This window comes from Lithobates pipiens, unplaced genomic scaffold (assembly GCF_037356315.1).
Source record: "Lithobates pipiens isolate NorthernLeopardFrog02 unplaced genomic scaffold, aLitPip1_a1.2 Scaffold_22, whole genome shotgun sequence".
NCBI lineage: Eukaryota > Metazoa > Chordata > Amphibia > Anura > Ranidae > Lithobates > Lithobates pipiens.
This window is the reverse complement of record NW_027507784.1, coordinates 67,227,301-67,255,298: the sequence shown is the minus strand read 5'-3', so window position 1 is coordinate 67,255,298 and position 27,998 is coordinate 67,227,301. Positions and strand designations below refer to the sequence as shown.

The window sequence follows — 27,998 nt, the reverse complement described above, 5'->3', positions numbered from 1 at the left end:
GTCTCACTGTCTGTGATTAGCACAGCTCTGCGCCTACTTCCTGGCAGGCTCAGGACGTGGACCATGCAAACACGCCTGAGCTCATCCCTACTGCTGTCCTGCAAATCCACTGATCCAGGTCATACATTAAGCGGTTATGGATGCCGAATGCTGGACTTGGGAACGTGCCCGCAAGGTAACCCCCTCAGGAGAGCGCTTCTCCTAGGGGGTTATCTGATGTGGGAAGGAGCCCCGACCCCAGAAGACAAGGTTTGTTATTTAAAAAAAAAAAAAAGAAAAAACCCTTTCAATCACTTTAAGCCCCTGTACACACGGTCGGACATTCTGCCAACCAAATCCGTTGGATTTTGTCCGACGGATTGTGTCCAAAACTGTTGCATACACACAGTCGGACCAAGTTGTCGGAAAATCCGATCATTCAGAACGTGATAATGTTATTTAGTTACGATGGGACTATGTTCAGGCTAGTAGCCAATAGCTTTGGTCTAGGAATTTGATCTGAGCATGCGTGGCACTTGGTCCGATCAAATTTCTCTACACATGATCGGAGTATGTCCGATCGAACCAGTTGGTCGGAAAATATTTCCAACATGTTGGAAAATTGGGTCCGACGGATATTCCGACGGAATCAGTCCGATGCATACCACACACAGTCGGATTATCTGACAACACGGTCCGATAGGACTATCCGACGGATTCTCCGACCGTGTGTACAAGGGCTAAGAGTTTCAATTTGTGTGCAATCAGGCAGGCCCTTGCACTACATGGTTTTGGTAAATCTGAAGACAAAAATCTGCAGAAAATCTAATAATGTGTATGGGGTCTCAGGCTCTAATCATGGGCTTCTAAAAAAAAAAAAAAAAAAACTCCCATTTGAATCCATGCGTCCCGAGACCTGCATTTATATTAGGATGGATGGATTGGGGGGCCCGATAGTGGACATTCACAGACAGATGCAAAAATGATGGATTTTATGAACTGTTTGTAAATTTACTGACAGTTGGCACCCCTTTCCCGGGGCTCTCTCAGGCCCCCATAGCCCTGGTGATAACCTGCACACAGGGGGTGGGGAGAAAACGTATAATTCTCGCCTAGGTGAGAAACACGGAAGTGCTGCTTTTCAGTACTAATACATTAATTCGTTTAAAAAAGTAAAAAAAAAAAATTATCCAATTTTAAAGGGTGAAGTCCACTTGTACAATACATACTTGAATGAATTTATTTTAGTTTCCCTTTAAGTCTCATGCGATCATCATTGTCTAGTAGTGACACTATAGGTGGGGAATTCTGTACATGGATTTCTATCCAGGATCCTGCCCACCCCCTGCACCTGCCAGCCCTGCCTCCAGACTACAAGTCCCAGCATGCCCTGCGGCAGGCAGACAAGGAGGGGGAGGCCGGGGAGCGTGCTCAGGGAGGGGCCCGGTGATGCAGTGAAGTGACAAAGCTGGCAGGAGAAGGTGGATGGTGGTGCTGATGATGCAGGATGGCCGGGCTGATCTCCGGGAGGGACGCCCTGTGATTGCCCCCATGTAGTGTCCGGGCTTGCGGCTGTGATCGGGCTGATTGATCGGGGACCCCCCTCCCCCCTTCCTATTGTACTCCTTCTATTGATGAGCTGAGCTGTGACCCCCCCAGAAAGATGGCAGACCCCGCTGAATGCAGCATCAAGGTGATGTGCCGCTTCCGGCCTCTCAACACCGCCGAGATCCAGAGAGGGGACAAGTTCATCCCGGTCTTCAAGGGGGATGACACCATCGTCATCGGGGTGAGTCCTGGGGGGATCTATAGGTGTCCATCATAGACCTCTGTGTGTGATCTATAGGTGTCCATCATATATCTGTGTGTGATCTATAGGTGTCCATCATATATCTGTGTGTAATCTATAGGTGCCCACCATAAACCTCTGGGTGTGTGATCTATAGGTGCCCACCATAGACCCTGGGTGTGTGTGTGATCTATAGGTGTCCTATATCTGTGTGTAATCTATATATCTATCCATCATAGATCTGTGTACACCATGGAAATGTTGATCCATATTTGTTCCCATAGACCTGTGTGTACATAGATATGATGGTATTTGTTCAATAGACTTGACAGTTGGCTCTGGGGAGGAGGAGGAGGAGGATGATGGGATCTATGTATATTCATCATAGATCTCTGTGTGTGTAATCTATATGTATCCAACATAGATCTGTGTACATCACGGAAATGTGGATCCATATTTGTTTATCATAGACCTGTGTGTACATGGATATGGTGTCTGTGGTCTATGGAGGTGACAGTTGGCTCTGGGGAGGAGGAGGAGGAGGATGGGATCTATATGTATATATCACAGATCTGTTTACTGTACACCATGGATATGAGTGATTTTTAGATTTGTGTGTACATGGATGTGTATGATGGTGTCTGGCCTAGAGGTGACAGTTGGCTCAGAGAAGGAGGGGATCTATAGGTGTCCATCAGATCTGTGTGTGTGTCCTATATACATCGTGTGTGTGTGAAAATCACAAGGATATGTGTGTATGTATTATTAATAATAATAATATCTCCCTGCATCTCTGCAATGGATGTGTCTTTATGTGAATCTGCTCACCTGTATACAAATATCCCCAACTATTGCTTCCATATGGTCATGCTACACAATGTATCAGTGATGTGTGTTATCGAGGTTATAGAAAAAATGTATACATTTGTATCTATTAGTCTATATTTCCGTCCAGGCCATTTGTATATACATTGCTTATCTTGTGTAGATGTCTCTCTATATCCCCGACAATTGCTTCTATGTAGTCATGCTGCATCTCTGACTGTAGAAGTAATGTGTCTGTCTGGTTATAGAACCCCATTATATGAATGTATCTTTACATTTGTCACATCCTTCCAGGCCATCAGTGAATATATAGCTGATCTTCTATGTCTCTCTATATACCTGACTATAGAATCCATATAGTCACGCTGCACCTGTGCATGTATCAGTGAACTGTATAGGGAGACGTATGCTGCTCTATATCTTCTGTTTTTATATCTATTTATATATTCTTTCTATGAACTTATCACATCCCTCCAAGCCATGTTTAAAAATATAGCTGATTGTATATATTTGGTACCCGACAATTGCTTCCATATGGCCAGGCTACATTTGTGAATATATCAGGGGTGTTTGTGTATTAGGAGGTTATAGGACACGAGTAGATGCACTACACAGTATATCATTCATCTATTATTATTTTTTTATTTTTTATTTTTTTTGTGTATTGAGAGGGAAATCTATCTTTCTATGCAATCATCCTGTTTCTCCAGACATTATGTGACCCTGCAGCTGGTGTATTTATCAATTTGTCATACTACACCCCTGTATAGGTGGTCGATGTGAGTGTTCATAGAGGATTTGGGGTATATAGGTGTGTGTGTGTGTGTGTGTGTGTGTGTGTGTGTGTGTGTGTGTGTAAAGAAGATACAAGGAGTTGTTTCTCAGGTGAGGGCAATGCATAGACTGATTGAGATATAGATATACACACACACGCACAATATCTGTGATCAGCCTGTCTATAAGTCTATCAGGGGACAGACTGTCATTCTATTTTTTTTTACAGCAGACGTGTGAATGTATATATGTCTCTCATTTCATACATGGATGGATGGGTGATAAATCTCCTGGCTCCCATGTATGATGTGTGATGTACAGAGGAGGACTATGAATCATCATTGCTGTTTATTCTCCTTTGTAGGGTGGATGATGATCTGTACCATTAGAGGAGGATGGGGGTAGTCGGTGCATCTGCTGGGAGGGGGAAGGGTGGAGGGGTCTCTGGATTATATAAAGGGTGGGGGGCATTTGCTTGGTCTGCAGATGGATTTTTCTGGGTAGAGGGATAACCTGTAGATTGATGTGTGTAAGGGGGGGATTGTTTGGGAGGGGTCCTCTTGCATCATCAGAAAGCAACCCCCCCCCCCCCCCCCCCCCCAAGGTGGCTGCTAGTCTTCCTCTGAGTCCGATCTGATCATGTGACTGCAGCCTCCACATGGGTGCCGCACGAGCTGGTGTTGAACATTAACCCTTTCTTCTCCCAGCCATTGCTATTCATATGCCATGTGCTTTGTATAAGCGGGAGATCCTTCATCCTGTGTACTAGGAGAGCTCAGATCGTGTACAGTACAGGGTGAGAATGGAGAGTCCGGGGATCATCATCATCATCACCTGCAGGCAGCATGGGGGGATTCTGGCTGATTCTGTGCTGCATCCTCAGGGATGACGTCATACAGGCCGGCGTCTGCGCACTGGAGCTCCTGCATTGGCCCGGCTGGCAGTTGTTGTAGTTGGGTGGATGGATGATGCTGGGATGGAATCTTCACCTAGCTCAGCACAGCACAGCGCACACCCCCGGTTCATTGTTCCCAGGAATGAATTATTCAGTGGGCCTGTTCCTGGTGACATTGACAGTCTGCTGCTGTCATTCTCCATACCTCCTGCCTGTCATCTGTATGATGAGCGTATAATCAGGGCTCCCCCTATCACAGATTAATCTGCACTATAGAAAAAAATGAAAAATAATCTTTTTTTTTTTTTATAGGGACTTGGATGCAACTGTGACCATCCACAAACACACTTCTCAAAATGATATTAAACCATCTTTTATTTTTTTTTTATTTTTTTAAGTGGCCGAAAAGGCTAAAGCGTTTTTTTTTTTTTTTTCTCTCTTAAAGTGCCATTAAAGGCATTTAAAAAGCATGTCTCAGTAGTTTTTGCATTAAAAAATGACAAATGTGCAGTGGTTTTGCACAGAGCAGCCCTGATCCTCCTCTTCTCCAGTACCCCGTTGGTGCTCCTGCCAAGTGCCCCCAGAACAAGCAGCTTGCTCTGGGGGCACAAAAGCAGACTCACTCCTCTGCATGTCTATTGGCGCACAGAGCTGCAGTTTGGCCCCACCTCCTCTCTCTCTCTCTCCTCCATTGGATCACTGGCAGTGATTGACAGCAGCAAGAGCCAATGGTTCCTGCAGCTGTCTCTGCCAATACGGAGGGAGAGCTTCCACATTTTGATATTTAGAAAATTTTCCAAAAGCCTGTAAAAACCACTGCTTGCAGTCCGGGTTTTGAATCGTGTGTCTGGGTTTCAGACTGCCTGAAACCTGGACGCAATATTCAGAATGGACTGTGGCTCACCAAGTACCACAACCTCCGAGTGCATAGGTGTGTGCTGTGCATGGACCCCATTGCGTCACGCAGATAGGAAAGGGGTCTCTGTCTACCCACCCAGGTGCATTAAGGTGAAAAACCTTGAGGCTTTACAATCACTTTAAAGCACAGCTGACTGGTGGTTATGGGAGACAGCATTGTATTTGCACTTTTAGGCTACATTCACACTGGCAATTAGGAATCTTCTGATTCTTGCTGCAGCTGTGAATAGTTATGTGTGGCCATTGGCCCCATTCACTGTAATGACAGGTTGTCGGCTGTCAGCGGCTTTTTATTTTTTATGGTAATGTGCTAGAGATGGAAGAAGCTTCAGGGTGATTAATGCCTACCAAAAACAAACCTCAACCCAAAACATTTTGCTGCTCTTACTTTGTCAATTGCCTTTCTGTAATGATTTTTTTATATAGCTTGGTTGTTGGTGGTTTCATCTACGGCTGTATTCTGAGCTGATGAGATTGCCAGCTTCAGCAGATCTTGCCGATGATTTTTACAAAAATTTAATGAAAGTGCTTTGTTGTGGCTACATAACTGACCACAGGGCCAGTTCACACCATAGAAACATCTGCATTCCAGATGCCTTTCTGCATGTGCGTTTTTGATGCTTTCCAGTGCATTTTTATGCAGTCCGGTGCATTTTTTTTCTCTTTTTTTTTTTTTCTTAACCTTAAATAAGCACATTTGTGTTTCAGTGCATTTTTGATGCGTTTTACTGTGTTCTAGTGCTGGAAAAATGCAGCATGTTCTACTTTTTTGTTCTGGAACTGTAATGCTCTGGTATGAACTATGCCATTGAAAGCCATATAACCTACTTTCCATGCATTTTTGATGCAGAAAAAATGCACTGGACTGCATGTGGTGTAAACTAAATTCCTATAAACACAAGTCCAGTAAACTGAGGAAAAATACCTGAGACTGCCTTCTAATCAAGTTAAACCTCACTATGGCTCCTCACTCCCCTCGTCCGCACCGCCATCTTTAAAAAACATAGCGCATGCGCAGATGTGCTGAATGGCTCTGCTGAGTATTTGTAACCTAGTAGAGACCCGCAACATGTCTGTGCATGTATTGGTGATCCCAAAGCATGCTAGGGGTGCTGACATTAATCGTTGAATCGATGCATCTCGATTCAGGTGTCCCTGATGCGGCATTGATGCATACGACCGGAAAATCTATTGCCGGGTGCTGTCATCCCGACTTGCCGCGATCCGGGCGTATTGTTAAAATTATTGTGTTTTAATAAATGCTGTGTTACAATGAATGAAGTGACCCCCCCCATGTGCTTTAAAAAAAAAAAAAAAATGGAACTTTTTACCGAATTTTACAGTACAATACATCCCGCTTATGTGACTGCCCGGCCCGCCTCTCTCCTCACGTCTCGTGTCTCTCCTGAGTCCTGACGTCAGCAGGGAATTCTCAGCCCCGCCTGCTTACTGTAGCTATTAGATCAGAAGAGAGGCGGGGCTGGGAATTCCCCTCTGATGCGAGGAGAGACATGGGAGGAGAAGAGGCGGGCCAGGCAGTCACATGAGCCGCATGTATTGTACTGACATTCGATATGAAGTTCCATATTTTTTTAAAAAGCACATACAGCAGGGCACTTCATTCATTGTAACACGCCATTTATTAAAACGGTAATTTTAACAGTAAGTAGAGTACAAATGTTGGAAAGTAGCAATATGGGTAGGTGACAATAGCAAGAAAAAAGGCAAATGTGTTCTTACACCTCATGCTCCATACTGACAGTTCCCTGGGCTTTCCCATTTGCACATTCCACTGTTAACTCCTAGTGTGCTGGAAGGTGCAAACAGGAAAGCCAAGGAATTGTCAGCACCAGTGGTGGCCCGTGCATGGGGGGGGGGGTTAGTGAAGTGGTGGCTGCATATACTGGGCACAGTGGCTGCATTTGATGGGGGAGGTTCAGTATTTCTAAGTTTGTTTGCGCACCCCCCCCCCCAAAAAAAAAATTGAGCATCAGCTGCCACTGGTCAGCACAGAGATGGTACAGGGAACTTCACTGTTTGTCAGCTGTAGATTGTAATCCCTCCTGACCTCCGATGAGCAGTGTGTGTTGATGCCTGTAACCCTGTAGTGCACCGGATTAGTGCACTTTAGTGAGGTTTTTTAATTCAAAGCGGAGTTCCAGTCCTTTTAATAAAAAAAAAAAAAGTCAGCAGCTACAAAAAAAACCTCTTCTGACTTTGAATAAAAAGACACTCGCCTGTCCCGCCATACAGCGACGTGGCCACCCAGACCCTCGCTTCTCTCCCCCGCCTGTCCATGGCGCTGGCAATACTACTGTGCGCATTTTGGCTGTGACAGCTTGCAGAGTCACAGCCGGGTGCGCATGTCTCGCTGTGCTGTCCTGTATAGCTAATCTTTTGAGACCTGTGATGTGTTGCAGAAGATTGCAGGGTGGCCCAATCAGAAGTCGGAGCTCGCCGGTAATCGTGATGCATCGTGGAATCGAATCATTGACCAGATAATCGGAATCGAATCATGAGACCAATGAAGATGCGCACCCCTAGAGCATGCACTGACATGATTGTTGAGACTTTCAAATCCTCTGACCACTTTCCAAGCACCCTATTGGCCACGGAATTCACCCAGCTTATCAAACAATCAATAGAGAGGGTCAGAGTGTTGGAAGGGGCAGGGCCACGCTTGACTTTCCAGAAAATTGTGAAATATATTTGTAAAAATCAATCGGCTGATGAACTCCTGGATAAAATGACAGTTTTAACATATAATTTAACCTCTGTTCGTGTACTTTCCCATAGCATGCTTTGTGCGGCCTGATTTGGACAGGTTCTATTTAAAAGGATAGTTCACCTTTACAAAAAACTACCTCTGCAGATCAGGGATGTTTGCAGATTAAAACAAAATGTGCAGCTCTGACTAAAAATGAATAATACCCTTGCTATAGGTGTAGGCATTTTACATACCTTATGAAGCCTGACTGAAATACTCCCAGGACATTGCTAAGTGAGGCCTAGTCATCACTGCTCACCATCACAGGAGTTCTGTGTCTTCCCACTCCTTGCTCCTGTGATGGTGGAGGATGACTAGGCCTCACTTGGCAACGTCCTGGGAGTTTTCCAGTCAGGCTTCATAAGGTATATAAATGGCCTACACCTAAAACAAAGGGAATTATTCAACTTTAGTCAGTTGCACAGTTTGTTTTTATCTGCATAGACAGTTTTGTGGTAAATGTGGACTGTCCCTTTTTTTTTTTTTTTTTTTTAAACTGTAATGATTGATAATTTGGAGGGGGTAAGGGACCATAACATCTTATGATCAATGCCAGATCCTGGGGCTCTAGGAATCATGCTGTCCTAGACTCAATGAGATTGTAGAATGATCACCTTGGATCACCAAAGCCAGAAGGAAACAACCTGTAAGTTGACCAGTTTCACAATACTGCTGCAACATTCTGAAAATGCCACACAAAGACACTAAATACATTGAGCAATATCAAGAGAATAGGTGGGTTGCCTTTACCTATTTTTGTAAAGTTGGAACCTTAAATTTGAAAGCATGAATATTTGCTGTTAAAACAGAACTTGAACCTCTTATCAGCATTGATTATTGATAATCATTATGCTGGTAGCGTTAGTAAATAGAAAAATGAAAAAGAGTAAAGTGCCTGTGCTATGGTGTATACTAATAATGGTTAATAACTGAATTAAAACAATACACTGCTAACGTGTAAGATAAAAAAAACCCTAATAGTGACACAAAATGATTATGCTCAGCGCTGCTTCAAAATATACAGATAAATATATACAATAATAAATGAAAGTGCTGTGTACTATTTTTTTTTTTTTTTTTTTTTTTTTTTTTTTTTACTTTTATTTTATATAAACATAAATAACGAGAGTACCAAAATGGCGACTGCAATACATGGTATATTAATAAACATGGAGTACCAATATGGCGGCTAACAACTTCCTGTTTAAACAGGAAAGTTAGTAGAAATGAATAAGGAGTACCAATATGGCGGCTGATATACCTCCGGTGGAAGCAGGAAGTATAATTACATACCTAGTAGTTAATAGGTTTGGGTGTAGTGGGTGGAACTTTTAAATGCATAAAAGGCAGCCAGTCATGAGCGTCCCTAGTTTCTGAAGATGCCCAGTGGGAGGGGTGATGCGCATCAAGCAGGGAGGGACCTGATATACAAAGTTCAGTGACGGCTGGCAGCATGCCAAGGCAGGGATTTTTTTTTAAATTCTACCTGTATGCATTTCTTTGTGGTTTTACCAGTAAATCTTAGCAATATTACGCTATGTGCACCTCTCGCTTCATTGGTACTTATAATATATATCATTGTAATGGAGACCTGGCCATAGGTGTGGATTAAAGATATAGATATATATATATATATATATATATATATATATATATATATATATATATATATATATATATATATATATATATATATATATATATATATTTTTTATTTTTTTTTCTTCATTACATCGGTTGTTCTCTGGCTTAGGCCAGGGGCCTTCAAACTTGTAAACAAAGGACCAGTTTTTAGAGGGGCCAGACTGTGGCTACTGGGCTTAGAAAATGTTCTGGCATCAGTAACCATGCCCCATAATTGGTGTCCGTGGGAGGAATAGTACCCCATTATTGGTGTCAGGCAGAGAAAATATGCCCCATCATTGGTGTCAGTGGGAAGAATAGGGTCCCATCGTTTTATTTTTATTTTTTTAACACATTGTGTGGGGTTACTATAGTATAGCAGCTTTTTAAAAAAAAAATAAAAAAATTTCAGTTACTTTACAGCACAGAAGAGTAACTTTTCAACAGGTTTGTTCTAGGTTTGTAACTAAAGACAGACAGACATAGCCATGTAATCATCAGGTGCACTATACAGTGCCTTAAAGTATTCATACCCCTTGAAATTTTCCACATTTTGTCACGTTCCAACCAAAAACATAAATTTATTTTAAGATCGACCAACACAAAGTGGCACATACAGTAAGGGAAAAAAGTATTTGGTCCCCTGCTGATTTTGTACAATTGCCCACTGACAAAGAAATCAGTCTAACTTTTATGGTAGGTTTATTTTAACAGCGAGAGACAGAATAACAAACATCCAGAAAACGCATTTCAAAAAAGTTATATAATTGATTTGCCTAAACCTACACGGTTTAGGAGATATTTGCTGAAAGACAGGCACTGCTGCTTGCGCCGTAGACCGGGGCGTGCATGCGCACTGAGCGCGCCGCTGTCAACGGTGATATGCCGTGAGTGGCAGCTCCCGTGCGCAAGCGCGGGAGTGATGTCATCGCGGCTTCGCCGAATGACAGCGGCAGAGCAGCGAGACCCACCGAGAAGATGGACACTCCAGACTACAGGGGACAGTGGTGACTTCGCTGGCTCCTGTGTCAGGTAAGTGACACATAATGGACTACTATGTGATGCATAGTAGTCCATTATGCTTTACCTTTGCAGGGAATCGAAGAGGAAGTAAACCCATTAGGGTTTACTTCCTCTTTAACAACGATAGGCTCTAATAGGCGTCAAAGGTGACCTGCGAGCGCCTGCCCCACCGAGACAGGGTAAGTGTCGGGCAGGCAGGAGTGGGGGGTGCACAGTGGCAGCGTTCGATGGGCCCAGTGAGGCTGCAATTGATGGGTTTTCAGTTTGTTTGCGCCCCCTCCAAAAATTTTGCGCACCAGCCGCCACTGCTTCACCTTCCGTTTGAGGATGTCCCACAGATGCTCAATACGGTTTAGGTCTGAAGACATGCTTGGCCAGTCCATTACCTTTTACCCTCAGCTTCTTTAGCGAGGCAGTGGTCATCTTGGAGGTGTGTTTGGGGTCGTTATCATGTTGGAATACTGCCCTGCGGCCCAGTCTCCAAAGGGAGGGGATCATTACACTGTTATAGAAGCTGTACACTCACTACTTTTACATTGTAGCAAAGTTGTAATTTCTTCAAGAGGAAGTAAAGGCACTTAAAAAAAAAAAAATGTAACCTGCAAGGCAAAGGCATAATGAGCTAGTATGGATAGCATACTAGCTCATTATGAATAACTTACCTGAGAACGAAGCCCCCCGAAGCGGTCCTCCGTCTTCATGTTCGCCACTGCCATGTATCCTGGAGTGACTTCTGGGTCTCCCTGCTCCGGCTGTGATTCGCCGGAGCCGCAATGACGTCACTCCCGCGCATGTGCACGGGAGCCTACATGAGCGGCATATCGCCGCGATCTGCGGCCTGCCCAGTGCGCATGCGCCGTAGACAGCAGTGGCTGTCTTTTTTTTGTAGATATCTCCTTAACCGTATAACCTTGCCTGTTGTGAGCAGTCTAACCTGAGCCCGTGGGCTCTTCAAATGTTTTTTTTTTTTTTTTTGCCCTCTTTTGCTGCCTTGTTTAAACATCGTATCAAAGTTCCAGCGCCTCTTGGATGACCCCCCCCCCCCCCCCCTTCTTTTTTTTTTTTAATTTTTTTATTTTTTTCTTCTTTCATTGACCTCTTTTGTTGACGCCGGCAACAGGTTTTAGGGACCATGTAACTTCTGTAACTGTAACTATTGAGAGAGGGGCTTTACACACACATTGTCACTTTACCCTGAATTGGTAAAGTGCCAGTGTCTCCTATGTAATGTATAGCGTGTGAATAACTAACAGTTGCAATGCATTGTTGGGTTTAAAGTGGTTTCAAAGCCTAAACATTTTTATTTTATTTTTTACCTTAATGCATTCCCTACATTAAGGTAAAAAATGTTTAAGTAGCAATATTGTCCCCTCGCACCCCCCTTATGCTTACCTGAGCCCTCACACTTGATCCGGCGCTGTGCCCATTTGTAGCGGCCTTGTCTCCTCCCTGCTTTCACAGGCTTTACTGAGGCAGTGCCAACCAGTGGCCAATGTCCATGGACACAGACCGCATTGAGCCCACACATGTGTCCACATAGAAAGCCGCTTGCTATGGGGGTAGTCAGAAGAGAGGGGGCCAGCAGCACTGGCAGGGGACCCAAGAAGAGGTTCAGGGCCACTCTGTGCAATTCCATATATAAGTCTTTACAATCACTTTAATGTCAGATTTAGCTATGGCTCATCTTAGCCAGTGAAAGAGGCCTAGACTTTACTCAAATCATCTAGCAAGTTCTTTCATCCTATAGTACAACTTACCTGCCGTAGGGGAGGGGGGGTGAACATTCTGGCCATCTACCCTCTCTTCAATAAGAAAAGAGAAGGCTTGGACCACTCGCGCACACATTTTCCAGCAAGGTCTCCGAGACTGAAATCAAGGGTGCCTCTTTCTTTGTGCCCTTTTTATCACCCCCCTGGCATATCCCTAAATTGCCTAAATCTTAACTTGGCTTTAAACAGACCTGTCTATTTGTGGCCACTCTAGGAGGGAAATGGTATGAATAAGGTAAGAGGATAATTGCAAATGAACGGAATCGAAGTAGAAAGTAAATTGGGGAAGTACTGGAAGGACATTTTAGAAAATGTCTTGCATAATCTTTCCTTTGAAAGGTCATTACAAACAGCAGTGAGATTTTTGGCTGTAGGTGGAGCTTGGTAGACTTGATCAGCGCCTGGCATCTTATACCCCACCAAAGAGATCTACCAACCATAATTTCCTATCTGTTCATGTCCACATGGGAACATTTTGGGTGTTCTGCTCACCTTTTTATGTTTTCCAGCGTCTCTTATTTTCTTCATAATAGAAATGCATTCAAAAAGTTGGTGGGAACATCTCATAATGGCCATGATAGATAGGAGACCCAGGAACTTGTAGTGTAGAGGTCTCTAATACAGTTCCCAAGAAATACAGTAGGTGTAAGCAGGGCCTGACCGAGGGGTAAGATGGGTTGCAGGTTCTGTTTATTTTTTTTATTTTTTATTTTTTTCCCTGAAGTACCGTAGTTCACAATCCATGGTGGAGTCACAAATTGACCCTTTTGCCTTAGGGTTTAAAGAACCTTGTCCTGGCACTGGATATAAGAAATGGTGGTTTAACTCTGTAGCACAGCTATTCTCACTTAGGGTTCCTCCAGAGGTTGCCAGGTTTTTTTTTTTTTGAGCTGTGGGTGATTGCCCTTTCACCTGATGGTGTCTGCCTAATTTTGGGACCACCTAGCAGAGCCAGCAGCATGACACCAACAGCCTGTTTAGCTCTCTAAGGGGGGCATTCTGATAACGACTGTAAAGGGAATATTCTTTTCACTGACCATCAATGTAAGGGACATTATTTTCTCTGACTCCAATTTTTTTTTTTTTTTTTTTTTTTTTAGATGAATTAAACATGAAATGAGACATGGACATTTATATCGAGTGTTCCTCTGGGGTGTGTAAAAATAAAAAAATAAAAAAAAAGTTGAGAGGCTGGTCTAGTTCTGCAGGGATGAATATTTAAATAGTGAGCTCAGGATGGTTGTCTCCAGTATCTAGGTGTGGAGTACCTTTTTTATGCTGATCATTTCCTGCATGACTTTAGCTGCTTATATCCATATCTTGAAGTGCAAAGGGCTTTGCTGTTGTCAGCATTTCTCCTGTAGATGCTTTGTCTGTATGAGCGATGTGGCTGGGTCAGATTAGTGTCACACAATGGGAACATTCTGGTACTTAGAGCTCCACACAACTCATTTTTGTTCTGTTCTGTTGATTTGATACTTTTTTGTTTTTGTATCATTTACAGCAAGGGAAGCCCTATGTCTTCGATAAAGTATTGCCTCCAAATACCAGCCAAGAGCAAGTTTACAATGCCTGTGCTAGACAGATTGTCAAAGGTAAGTGGAGACATTGTGGAGTTCTGTGAAAAGCCATAGCTAATTTGTGTCTGCACGCAGTAGTGCTGGTTTGTTCTATTGTATCTATGAAAGGACCACTAAAAGGTTGATTTATAAAGAATATGAATAACCAGTTGCCCAGTCCAAAGTGCATGCACCTTTGTTATGTGTGAATGGGGCAAAAAAAAAGGCCAAAACAAATGTAAATTGGGCTATTTCTTGTGCTGTTTGAATGTAAATCATTGATTTATAATGGGAAAATACCACTTTTGGCCTCTAGATGGGGTAAAGTATAATTTGAATTTCTAATAATACTCCATATAGTGGCTAATGCTGTATTTTCCATTAAAATTATTTCTGTTTGAACAGCACAGGATATAGCCTAATCCACTAAATTTTTTAATCCAATTAAGCAGGCACTGCATATTTGGTCGATCTAAAGGAGATTGTACAATCATATTGTATCGTGTGTGTGTGTGTGTGTGTGTGGGGTAAGCTATACGGACACCTTGTACAAGGACTGTGCAGTCATATTGTAATCAACCTTAGCTATACCAAAACAATGTAAGATGAATTCTTACCTAATCTATCTACTCAATTGGTTTCCAATAAGGCAGGCTCTTGCACTACATAGTTGTTTGTACAAGCTCCTTCAGATCTAGCATCAGATTGTAACGCGTTTGTGTGTGGTGAACTTAACACAAGTTGGCACCAAGCTGCCAGCATGGAGAATTGGCTGGTTAGTAGATCTTCTGCACTTTACTTAGCAGATACATGACCCATTCAGCAGAAACCTTTACATGGGTAAATGTTTTCCATGCTAATATTGGTTGTGATCTAACACGGTGGCTGCTAAACTGTGGCCCGGGGCCTTGATGTGAGCACTTTGCATAGCTTTATCTGGCCCTTGGGACCCTATTAACTCACCAAGACCCCATTCCTGCCACTGACGCCCAGCGGTGTGCCGCCATTCCTGCCACTGACGCCCAGCGGTGTGCCGCCATTCCTGCCACTGACGCCCAGCGGTGTGCCGCCATTCCTGCCACTGACGCCCAGCGGTGTGCCGCCATTCCTGCCACTGACGCCCAGCGGTGTGCCGCCATTCCTGCCACTGACGCCCAGCGGTGTGCCGCCATTCCTGCCACTGACGCCCAGCGGTGTGCCACCATTCCTGCCACTGACGCCCAGCGGTGTGCCGCCATTCCTGCCACTGACACCCACATCATACAAAATAATAAAATGAAAATTGTATTGGGGTGTTCCTTAAAGTGGACCTTCACTCAAATGTGAACATGTGGCTAATCCTACTTCCCAACCCAAACACATTTGACTTTGGTCATGCAGCCTCCCTGGAGAAGGTGGGAGCAGATGACCGTCAAAATAACAAATCTCACTGTGCCACGTGACTGGGCATTTGTGCAGTGGGGAGCTGGCTGTGATGGATTCCTGTGGAAGTCACATCCAGCTCCCAAATGCATGATGGCGGCACCAGGGACCTGCACAGCTGGGAGAAGCGCCTGTGGGAAGACTGTGCTAAACTCCCCTTTAAACTCTAGCACTTTTTGAATATTGGCTTCCCTTTACGAAAAAAAAAAAAAATTATATAATATTGCTCCATAACACTCGCCCTTTCTTAATTCCCTGTATTGATCTGCAGGGAGATGTAATGTTCTTTGTAGACTCATTAATAGATTCAAAGGATTTGCAGCCATTCCCTCCTCCCCCAGCACAGAGCACTTAGAATGGAGCCCGGTATCCAGGCAAGTCAATCCCTAGAGCCTGAATGCAGATAACCTCCTATGACAGCCACACCAGCACAAAAAAAAAAACAGATTCTATTTCCTTCGTGTTAACAGGCAACGTAGCGCATTAATCCGAAGATTAGCAGTATTATCTTTTATAAAGATGTGTACCAGGCACAGCATTCACTGGTAATAAGACCTCATAGAAAGGTAGGGGATCCACGATGGCAGCATGAAACTAGATGACCGTTTTATAGAAGAATGCAAAACTATAACAAATCAAAGATGACAATAATAGAAAATATTCTGCAAAAGTAAGGATACAGCTTAACTAAATCTGTAATAAAAAAAAAAATGCATAACTGGAGTGGGGCAGGGATGGTTCCCTGTAAAACTGGCCATAAACAAAGCAAAATTTGAGCCAAGGGTGGCCCAGTCTGCATGCTCTCATCTGACATCCTTTGATCTGAAAATTGAAGGAGCCAGGTGAGAAAATTATCAGCAGAACAGACTTCATCCTTTGGGATGCAGCCACTGTTTGGGTATACTGACAGCCACGGGTGACGGCTGTCGGAATACAGTAGCTCTCGGGAGACATTTGTCTATTCTCATGCTGTTTAGCATGGATAGGGGAGTTCAGAGATTTCTCTCCTTCAGCCCCTGAAAGTGAAATATTAGAGTATGGCCAGCTCAAGATCAGAGATGTTGGATGGGGGGGGGGGGGGGGGGGGGGGTGGGTCGGATAGTCTCTGAATGCTCTAAACAAAAAAAAAAACACTTTACTGTCCCTTTTTAGACTTTAAGGGGCCTGACTATGGCCAGTGGGGGGTAGGAAATGCCCTGGCATTTGGTGATCAGTGGGATTAATGTTGGCGCGCTGTTGTCGTCGGGGGCGGGAATGTTGGCGCGCTGTTGGGGGCGGGAATGGCGGCACAATGTTGGCGTCGGGGGCGGGAATGTTGGCGTCGGGGGCGGGAATGGCGGCACGCTGTCGGGGGCGGGAATGGCGGCATGCTGTTGGCGTCGGTGGCAGGAATGACCGCACGCTAACCACTTCCCGTCCCTTAGGCCATCTATGCAGATGAGCTGCGTGTACACGTGGACTGCGAGTACCTGTGTATTAAGTATTTAGTGTCAGGAATCTAGTTAATTTGGACAGGTATACTGCTGTGCAAAATGTAAGTACATTGTTTCCATGGAAGCCCAGGTTCTGAACCTAGGGAAGCAACTGTCAGCACTGAAAAGACCCACCAATACTAAAGGAGAGCTGGGAACGTACCCGGCAGGGACCAGCACAGGGCCGGGTGGAGACAGAGGTGCAGGCACTAGAAAAGAGTAAATGGGTGAGTCAGGGAGGGTAGAGGGGAAAGTTGCGTGAAAGTGAGTTGCTATCTAGATAAAGGAAGGCCCGTATACGTGGTGTATCTGGATTTTGCAAAAGCATTTGACGCAGTTCCCCATAAATGTTTACTGTACAAAGCAAGGTCCGTTGGCATGGACCGTAGGGTGTGTACATGAATTGAAAACTGGCTACAAGGGGGTAGTTCAGAGGGTAGTGATAAATGGGGAGTACTCGGAATGGTCAGGGGTGGAAAGTGGGGTCCCCGAGGGTTCTATCCTGGGACCAATCCTATTTACTTTGTTCATAAACAGCCTAGAGGATGGAATAAGCAGTTCGATCTCTGTATTTGCGTATGATACTAAGCTAAGTAGAGCAATAACTTCTCTGCAAATGAATGGGGTGGGCAGCTACATGGAAAATGAGGTTTAACGTGGAAGAATTTTAAATAATGCATTTGGGTGGCAAAAATATGAATGCAATCTACTCACTGGGGGGGGGGGGGGGGACCTCTAGGGGAATCTAATCCAAGCTGCTGCTAACAAAGGTTACAGAATATTGGCATGCATTTAAAAGGGGATTCATTCCAGAGATCAAGCGATAATTATCCCTCTCTACAAGACTCTGGTCCGGCCGCACCTGGAGTATGCTGTCCAGTTCTGGGCACCGGAAGGTTGTGCTAGAAATGGAGCGAGTACAAAGAAGGGCAACAAAACGAATAAAAGGACTGGAGGACATTAGTTACGAGGAAAGGTTATGAACGCTGAACTTTTTCTCCCTGGAGAAGAGATGCTTCTCCAGAGCGTCTCTTCTCTTTATCCCCCATAATAGAGATAAAACGTTTCCACTGAGTTTAGGTTTAACCTTAAACTACATAGAGGGTTCTTTACTGTAAGAGCGGCAAGGATGTGGAAATCCCTTCCACAGGCAGTGGTTTCACTGGGGAGCATCTCTAGTTTAAAAAGCACCTGAACGACCGCAACATACAGGGATATACAATGTAATACTGACATAAAATCACACACATAGGCTGGACTTGTGTCCCTTTTTTTTATTTTTATTTTTTTCAACCTCACCTACTATGTAACTATAAACGACCAAAGGTTGAGGTGAAACTATAACTGTAGCTAATGCATCGTTTTTGTGTGTGGTTTTATTTTTAATTATTTTTTTTATTTTTTCAGCTACTGATTTTCTTTGCTGTAAAAGTAATCTGAGTGGCCATACAACTGCTGGATTACTTTTTTACAGGCAGTGGAAGGCTTGTGAAAGCAACGGATCAAACTAATCTCCATTTGATCAAATCTCTTGGAGGCCAGAGGAGAGATCTGGGGTCTAATAGTCCCCAGATCTCACCATAAAGAGGACCTGTCACTGCCAATGCTACCATATCACAAGGATGTTGATCACCCCATGCGATAGCTATTATGTTGATTTAAAAAAATAAAGTACAGTATTAAACAATAATAAAATGATCATTGCCTATGTTTTTTTTTTTTTTTAAGTACCATAATTTTTGGACTGTTCCACAGATGTACACCATTTTTTAAAGTGTGACATGTTTGGTATCTATTTACAAGTGTGCAAATATCGTGTGACATAAATATATGCAACACCCACCAATTTATTCTCTAGGTCCTCTGTCTAAAAAAAAAAGTGTTTTGTGTTTTCTAAGTAGTTCTCTTGCAAAAAATGCTGATTTCTATATGTAGAAGATGAATGTCCGAACTGGCTAACACCGGAAGTGAGGAAAAATCTTCACAGCAGCTATGTAGAACAAGAAGTTCAATAGCAGGTCAAATGCACGTCTCAGTTCTGAATGACTTCCAAAGTGCCTGAAACTGACATCAACACCGGCCCTGGGGGGCTCTGCTCAGTCTAGTTATTGGAATTTCCCACTCGGGTCATCTACTGCTCAACTGTTTTAGTGCCATTGCAGAGAAGGTCCTAAGCCACCAGTGATGGGAGTTTGCAGAGTTCTCTATAATGTAGCCCAGTCTTTCTGTGGGATCCCAGTTTGCCGTGTGGCTGTCCTCTCAACCCATTTCTTTCCAGATGGGGAAACAGAAGGTCCAGGTCATAGCAATGCCTTGGGCGTCATCAGGACATGCATTGTCAAACTCTTTGCCATTATGTTATAAAGTTCCAATTCATTATATTGGTAATACTCTGAACATTATCTAGATTTTTTTTTTTTTATGTGTTTTTGTGTAATAGTAGTGTGGTGCTGGATTCTGCCCACTGCAGTGACATTAGTACATTCTTTGTGCACTTCATGCTTTAGCCTTTTCATGTATCTGAGCAACTGATTTAAGGACCAGTGTGGACGGCCTTTGTTCTTTTCAGAACACTTTTTTTTTTTTCTGTCGCTCTCTCCAACACAAGTTTATGGGACCACAAAAAGAGTTAACAGAACCTGCAGTGAATTCCGAATTCTCTCAGTTGTTTCTCAGAACTGATGTCAAAAGCTTACTGCATTTGTCCATTTGAAGACCATCTACATGGGCCCCAAAAGTAAATCTCCAGCCAAAACCCAGAGCTTGGTATGCTAGATCCTCCGTGGTTTTTACTGCTGTGTCCCCATTAGGAAAATGTTGCAACTTTCCTGGTGTGGAGATACAACCGTAACTAAAGTGACACGCCTCCATATTAGAAGAAATCTTCTCTACTGCTGTGTGTGGCACGTGTTTTATTTATTTTTTATTCTACGGCAGGGCTGAATTGATGCTGTTTTGCAAAGGATCAAAATGTGAAACTGGCAGAGAGCTAAGCAATAGTATTCATTCTTGCACTGTTTTTTTTTTTTTTTTTTTTGCTCACCCTTGCTTTCTTTCTCTCGCTCTCTCCTCGCCTCTCCCCGTTTGCTTGCCCTCTCGCCTCTCCCCGTTTGCTTGCCCTCTCGCCTCTCCCCGTTTGCTTGCCCTCTCGCCTCTCCCCGTTTGCTTGCCCTCTCGCCTCTCCCCGTTTGCTTGCCCTCTCGCCTCTCCCCGTTTGCTTGCCCTCTCGCCTCTCCCCGTTTGCTTGCCCTCTCGCCTCTCCCCGTTTGCTTGCCCTCTCGCCTCTCCCCGTTTGCTTGCCCTCTCGCCTCTCCCCGTTTGCTTGCCCTCTCGCCTCTCCCCGTTTTTTTTTGCTTGCCCTCTCGCCTCGCCTCTCCCTGTTTTTTTTGCTTGCCCTCTCGCCTCTCCCCGTTTTTGCTTGCCCTCCCTTTTCATGCTCTCTGCACTCTTGTCGTTCAGTCTTGTGGTAGTATCTTCTGTCATACATGTAATCATAAATATGTTTTCGTGTTTGGATAAGGGTGTCTTCTTAAAAAGAAAACTGCACATCTTTCCTTCGTCTGGTTTCAGAATGTCACCTTTTTTCTAGAATGATCTTTACTCAGGATAATTAAAGCAATTTAACCACATAGAAATCCTTTCCAGATTTTCAGCACTTTAATGCATTCTGTTATCAAAATCATCTTCTGGTTCGAAATTGGTTGCCAGCAATTACAGGCCCTGCCAACAGTCATTGGTAATCACAGATCGACTTCCCCCTGTTTTTTATTTCTCCATGATTGACGTTCTGCTCAACCAGAAGCAGTCTCTCTCTCTCGCTCTTGCAGCAGCACAGAATGATAAATACATGGCGGCTTGCTGGTGTCAGGAGCTAGGGAGGTTGCTGCAGGAAGGCGTTTGTGAGGAGGAGGTAGGAGTCTGCATATAAATGTTTCATTATAGATTCCCACATAAAAATGACAAAAAGAGAAACGTGAATTGGAGGCCAGGGAATAGGTGGCTGTAAGCATCTGTTTTATACATGTGATGCTGTCAACAGGAATGGAAAAGTTGAATGTAACTTTTTTTTGTTCTTTCAGCATTGATTAGTACGTAAAAAAAAAATAAAAAAATAAAATAAAAATCTAAAAATTTAAAAAACCTCTTTAGGGCCAGCGTTGATGAGCTTTGGCTTTGTGTTGATGGCATCAGTTTGAGACGCTTCTGAAAGCCAGAATTTGACACGTGTATTTGACCTGCAGCTGACTTCCTTCTGAATTGCTTTTTACCTGCTTCAAGCAGTTTTTGCATTCCCACAGACTTGTATGAGAATGCAAAACTCGCTTGAAGCAAACAAAGTCCACCAGCAATGGCTCCTAAAGTTGCCTTTTTCTAAGGCTTGGTACGCATGGCTTGTTGGGGGGGCTGTGCCTGGGCTTGGTGATTGCCCCTTCAGGAATGAACTCTATAGTGAGAGGCAGAAGAGGGCTGGAGGTTTCCCCACTGGGCAACTATTAATAAGATATGTTAGGCTGAGTGGAGATACAGTGGGTATAGAAAAGAATCACCCCCCAGCTTGAAATGAAGACGGATGCAGTTTTTGTTTTATCCAGCTGTATTTACTAACACCACACCACTACACCAACATGTCAGAAAAAAATGTAAAAAAAAAAAATTTAAAACCGAATCCGAGTTGGAAAAAGGATCACCCCCTTATGTCAGTATTTAGCTGGACCACATTTTGCTTTTAATTATAGCCTTTAGCCTGTTGGGATATGTGTCTACTAACTTTGCACATCTAGACTTTGCATTATTTTCCCACTCTTCTTTGCAGAACTGTTCAAGTTTAGTTAAATTTGATGGTGACTGTTTTGTGGACTGCAGTCTTCAAGTCATCCCAAAGATTTCCAATGGGATTTAAGTCTGAGCTCTGACTAAATCCTGCAAAGGCATTCACCTTTTTCTCCTTCAACCACTATGTGCTCATTTTTTGCTGTGTGCTTTGGGTCATTGTCATGTTGGAAGGTAAACCTTCTTCCCATTGACAACTTTCTGGCAGAGGGCAGCAGAATTTCATCAAGAATTTTGATGGTATTTGGTATGCTGCCCCATTCATTTGTCTTCTATCCTGACAAGTGCTCCAGTCCCTGCTGCAGAGAAACACCCCCCATAACAGGATATTACCACCTCCATGCTTTACTGTAAGAATGGTGTTATTTCATTTCAGGCTGCAAAGCAACAAACTTTGATTATTTTAAAGGGAGGTGATTCTTTTCTACAGTGTACTTTACCAGTCACACTGATTAGAGTGAGACCTGTGGTCAGTGACGCATGCTGGGCATTTTATAGCTTTCTGTCCCCCAGTAATCCCAACATCTGGCAGAGGGAGGTTTTTCAAGGACCTACATCCTTTGTAGCTTAACGCTGTCATGTGACCGAAAATCAAAACCCTGCAAGGGAAGTTGATGTTGACCAATGTGAAAAGGTGTTCTAGTAAATGATGTCCTTTAGGAACACCCACCTTCACCATGCCAACCAGTCAGTGAGGCAATGCACAGGGTTCCCAAGCACACCTTCAAGCTAACTAGCAGAAAAACTTAATCAATCTGTTTCAACTGCTCAGATTAAAAATGGAGGTCTTGGTTGCAAAAAAAACACGTGGAACCCACATTGCCACATCAAGGCACCCTTTTTATAGAGTTTGATCCCTAATTCCAAACACTCCACATTCCCAGCTATGGGACATGCATATATAGCAATGCAGAAGCAGAGGACAGGCCTATTTGGAGGGAGCTCCTTTGTCCTTAAAGGTAAGACCATACACCAGATGCCTAGATCTTGCCTTTGGAAAGCAGCTGAAGACTTCAAGTGCATGCCTGCGCCAAATAATAATAATAAAAAAAAAAAGATGGAGGCCACTTTGATCTGCTTTTTTTTTATTTTTTTTTAAAACAATACAAAGGGGGTTTCCAGCAGCTGTGCAGGCTAGCCAGCTAAAAAATAAAAGCAACTTAAATTACGTTTTTTTTTTTTTTTTTTTTTCCCTTGCATACATTTGGAAGCCACACTACCACATCAAGCACCTCAATAGAGTGTGGTCCCTAACTCTAAACTATCAGTTTCCAATTATGGGACATATAGAGCAATTCACACAGTAAGCTCACCTGGAGGCAGCCCCCTTTTTCATTGAAGGCACAGCACACCACCTTTAAGGTCGCCAGAACTAGTGTCCCCATTTGGAAGATTTTTCCTCTCTTTTTCTGGGGACCGCCCAAAATTTGGGGATTTTCTTTTACATTCAATGATGGTAAATAGGACAAATTGAGAGGATGAATCTTCCTAAAGGGAACACAGCAATAAAAACTGTCAGGTGCTCCATTCTGTCCAACACTAAAGGAAAAAAGTTTTTTGCCTTAAGTTATACTTTAACCACTGGGCACTTAAACACCCTTAATAACCAGACCAATTTTCAGCTTTTGGTGCTCTCACATTTTGAATGACAATTACTCATACAACACTGTACCCATATGAAATTTTTGTCCTTTTTTTTCACACAAATAGAGCTTTCTTTTGGTGGTATTTAATCACCTCTCGGTTTTTTATTTTTTGTGCTATAAAAGAAAAAAGACCGAAAATTCTGTAAAAAAAAAAAAAAATTTTTTCTTCGTTTCTGTTATAAAATTGAGCAGATTAGTAATTTTTCTTCATAAATTTTGGCCAAAATTTATACCACTACATATCTTTGGTAAAAATAAGTACAAATTGGTAGATATTATTTGGTCTTTGTGAAAGTTATAGAGTCCACAAGCTATGGTGCTAATATCTGAAAATTGATCACACCTGAAGTACTGACGGCCTATTTCAATTCTTGAGACCCTAACGTGCCATAAAATTACAAATGCCCCCCAAATGACCCCTTTTTGGAAAGAAGACAGTCCAAGGTATTTAGTAAGAGGCATGATGAGTTTTTTGAAGTTGTAATTTTTTTCCCACAATTCTTTGCATAATCAAGTTTTTTTTTTTTTTTTTCCCCCCACAAAATTGTCCATATTATCAGTTCATTTCTCACACACAGCATATGCATACCACAAATTACACCCCAAAACACATTTTGCTATTACTCCTGAGTATGGCGATACCACATGTGTGAGATTTTTATGCAGGGAGCGTCATCAGGCGTTCTGGAGCACCCAGGATAATTCTGACATTTCTCTCCTACATGTAAAAATCATCATTTATTTGCTAGAAAATTACATAGAACCCCAAAACATTATATATATTTTTTTACCAAAGACCCTAGAGAATACAATGGTGGTCGTTGCAAATTTTTCTCACAGCAATTTTTCGAACGAGTTTTTCTTGGGGGAAAAAAACTGTTTGCTGCTTAAAAAAAACAAAAACAAAAAAAAACCAGTAAAGTTAGCCCAATTTTTGCATAAAGTGAAAGATGAAGTTATGCTGAGTAAATGGATACCTAACATGTCACCCTTCAAAATTGCACATGCCCGTGGAATGGCGCCAAACGTCGCTACTTAAAAATCCCCATAGGCGACGCTTTAATTTTTTTTTTTATTGGTTAAATGTTTTGAGTTACAGAGGAGGTCTAGGGCTAGAATTATTGCTCTCGCTCTAACGTTCATGGCGATACCTCACATGTGTGGTTTGAACACCGTTTTCATATGTGGGCGGGGCTTACGTATGCGTTCACTTCTGCATGCGAGCACATGGGGACAGGGGCACTTTAAATTTTTTATTTTTTTTATTGTTCATTTTACTTTATTTTAGTTACATTTTTTTTCCCCAAAAATACATTTTTAATCACTTTTATTCCTATTACAAGGAATGTAAACATCCCTTGTAATAGGAATATGGGATGACAGGTCCTCTTTACAGTGATATATGGGGTCAATAAGACCCCACATCTCACCTCTAGGCTGGGAAGCCTGAAATAAAAATAAAATAAAAAATAAAGATTCTGGCTTTGATCGTATTGGCGAGTTGGTAGAAGCACCGGAGGATGGCGAGGGGGGGGGGCGTCTATGGCTGGGTATTGCAGGGAATCACCGAGTATGGCTGGGTATCTCCGTGTATGGCTGGGTATTGCAGGGCATCTCCAAGTATGGCAATTTATGGCGGGGCATTGCAGAGTATTGGCGGGCATTGCAGAGTATTGCCAGGGTATGGATGGGTTAAATTCGGTGAGCAGCGATGCGGGCACTGCAGATGCAGCCCACAGCGCTGCTGACACCGATCTTTCCCCTCCGCTGTACCAATTGGCACAGAGAGGGGGAGGGAGGAACCGGCGTCATAACATGACGCTGATTTGTTTACAAGTGATCACTCTGTCATTTGACGGAGCGATCATGTGGTAAACGGCCGTGATGAGCCGACGTTTACCGTGATCCGTAGACCCGGCGGTCATGGATGCTCTCGTGTGTAATTAACGGCCTCTCAGAGTTAAACGACCGTCCTGAAGCCGTTAACAGCCGCCCATAGCCGATTAAGTGGTTAAAGTATAACTAAAGGCACTTTTTTTTTTTTTTTTTTGGATAGGGTAGAGATAGATTTGAACACCTGTCAGTTTTTATTGTGGTCTTTGTCCCCATTAAGGAGATTCCCCCTCTCTATTTCTCCTATTTACCATTATCCTTAAAAGATAAATAAAATTACAATTGTGAGTTGTCCCCAGAAAAGTAATAGAGGGGGAATTTTCCAATTGGGACACTAGTTCTGGTGACCTGGGGATTCCCAAGGAATTCTCTTAATTTGCAGGGATTTCCTCATTTCCTGTTTGGCTATGGGACAGGAAGTGAAGCAATCTCTGCAATGGGACACAGATGGTGGAAAAAAAATAAAAAATCCTATGGGTTACTGCCCTCCCTTGCTGTATCAAAAATGGGGAGGGGGGGGGGGGGAAATTGCCTATAGTTCTACTTTAACAGATTCTCGACCGGCTCACGCAGATGTACTATGGCAGAATGGCTCCCCTGGGTAAAACCCTGTATGGGTGCATCCTTCTTCTGCTTTTAGGCCACCAGAGGGCGCACGCCGGCTGCGTGCATCAGGGGACTCTATGTGCATGGCCGGCGGGCACGAGCGCCAGCACGGGTCTTTGTGTGTGTAAACTCACAAATCCCTGTGCTGTCTGGGAAGAAGCCTATCGTTTGTTCCTACTAAGTAGGAAAAATTATATGTCTCCTCCTAGTCACTCCCATCCCCACAGTTAACCCCTTGATCACCCCCTAGTGTTAACCCCTTCCCTGCCAGTGACATTTACACAGCAATTGGTGCACTGATTTCTGTATAATTGTATAATCTGTATAATTGTCAATGGTCCCAAAAAAGTATCAAGTGTCTGATCTGTCTGTTGCGATGTCGCAAAAGAAAAATAATAATAATGCCATAAAAATTCCATTAAATCTTTCCCATCGTTTTGTAGATGCTATAACTTTTGCACAAACCAATCAATTTACACTTATTGCGATTTTGTTTTGCCAAAAATATGTAGAAGAATAAATATTGGCCTAAACTGATGAAGAAATTTTGTTTTTTTAAAAATTGGGATATTTATTATAGCAAAAAAAGTAAGAAAAAATATATATTTTCAAAATGTTTTTTTTTTTTTGTTTTAAAGCGGGAAAAATAACCAAAGAGCTGATAAAATACATTTATAAATTTTGTTTTGGCTACAGTGTCGAACGACTGCATAATTGTCCGTTTAAAGCGACGCAGTGCCAAATTGTAAAGAGCTTTGGTCAAGAAGGGGGTAAAATCTTCCAGGGTTGAAGTGGTTAAGCAATGACAAGACGAGACAAACCCTGGGCGGGATCACTGTTTATTTCTGTGTTCAATTTTTTGCAGCCAGCTGTAAATGTACACTCGTTAGCTAAGGAATTGCATTTTTCCTCTTCAACTAGCAGAACTATCGTAATCTGCCTTTGTATTAGGTTACTACAAACCAGGTGAAAGCTGAAATTGCGCTTCCAGTTGGAGTGGCTACTCTGCAGGGAGAAGTACCTGAAGTTACTTTAGTACTCTTACAAGAGGGGGAGAACCTGAAACGTTGCACCTATTAATGTGCTGATTTTCATTGGTGGTCCTAAGGGAGACAGTAGGTGAACATCACCAGGGAACTTCATTCCAAGCCACGGAAAATGGTGACCCCTCAATATTCGACACATCCCTGCGACACATATGGGGTGAAAGATCTGAAGTGTATGGCCATCTGTAGACTAACTGTTTGGCTAGATGTTTGCATTAGTCTCTACTCCTACAAAGTCAAAAATTTAAATCACTGGGGGATTATAGGTGACACATCTGTTGGTTTATTGATCTTTACTTGAACTGTATTGGTGTGTGTGTGTGTGTGTGTGTGTGTGTGTGTGTGTGTGTGTGTGTGTGTGTGTGTGTGTGTGTGTATATATATTTTTTTCTGTTTAATCTATTCAGGTTTTTTTTTTTTTCTTCTTTTTAAGATGTTTTGGATGGATACAATGGAACCATTTTTGCGTACGGACAGACCGCTTCTGGAAAGACTCACACAATGGAGGTAATACAATGGAATCATCACGGTCCTGTGAATTCTGTGATGTTAGTTGCTGTTGAACCGTGGTTGGCTAGTTGTTTGGTCTTTTATCCCACTGATGATGCATGTGGCAGTCTCTCAGCAGGCCCCTGTATACACAGGCCCTTTAATTTTAAAACTGAAAAGCATTAGCTTGGCTCTAAGATATGCCCCAGTGGAAGACGTGCCCTGGCACACGGTCAGATATAAAAGAAGTATGGACTTTTTTTTTTTTTTTTTTTTGCAGATTCATACTTGCCTAGGTGGATGCATAATCGATCTGATGATGCATCTGTTCACCACCGGCTCTAACAATGAGAGCCGAGCAATCAAACACCGCTGATCGCTCAGTTCTCAGAGCTCCCTGAGCAGAGAGCTGGTGAAAGTCTTACATTTTTTTTTTTTTAAAGACTTTACAGAGAATACATTTAAAAGAAAACATGGGAGGCATAATGTGTTTTTTATTGTAACTTGTGCTATGTATCAAACCCAGCGCTGTCTAAACAAAGTGATTTCCCATATAAGGGTAATGCAACACTTCAACTGAAACCTCAAATCTTAATTGGACTTAAAACAATTTAAGTAATTAGTTCATCAGTAAAGTTCATAGATGACGACAGTGCTAATTCGTACAGTCTTC

The 27,998-nt window shown here is 42.9% G+C and overlaps 1 protein-coding gene across 1 annotated transcript in view; it reads left to right on the top strand.

Moving 5' to 3' along the window:
* The first annotated feature begins 1,405 nt into the window (after nt 1-1,405).
* Nucleotides 1,406-27,998, top strand: part of KIF5C (kinesin family member 5C) — a 107,709-nt gene continuing 81,116 nt past the window's right edge. The window contains exons 1-3 of the mRNA XM_077447730.1: nt 1,406-1,768; nt 13,867-13,957; nt 27,270-27,343. Coding sequence (XP_077303856.1) covers nt 1,643-1,768; nt 13,867-13,957; nt 27,270-27,343 — 291 coding nt within the window. The 5' untranslated portion in view covers nt 1,406-1,642. The remainder of the gene's footprint in view (nt 1,769-13,866; nt 13,958-27,269; nt 27,344-27,998) is intronic.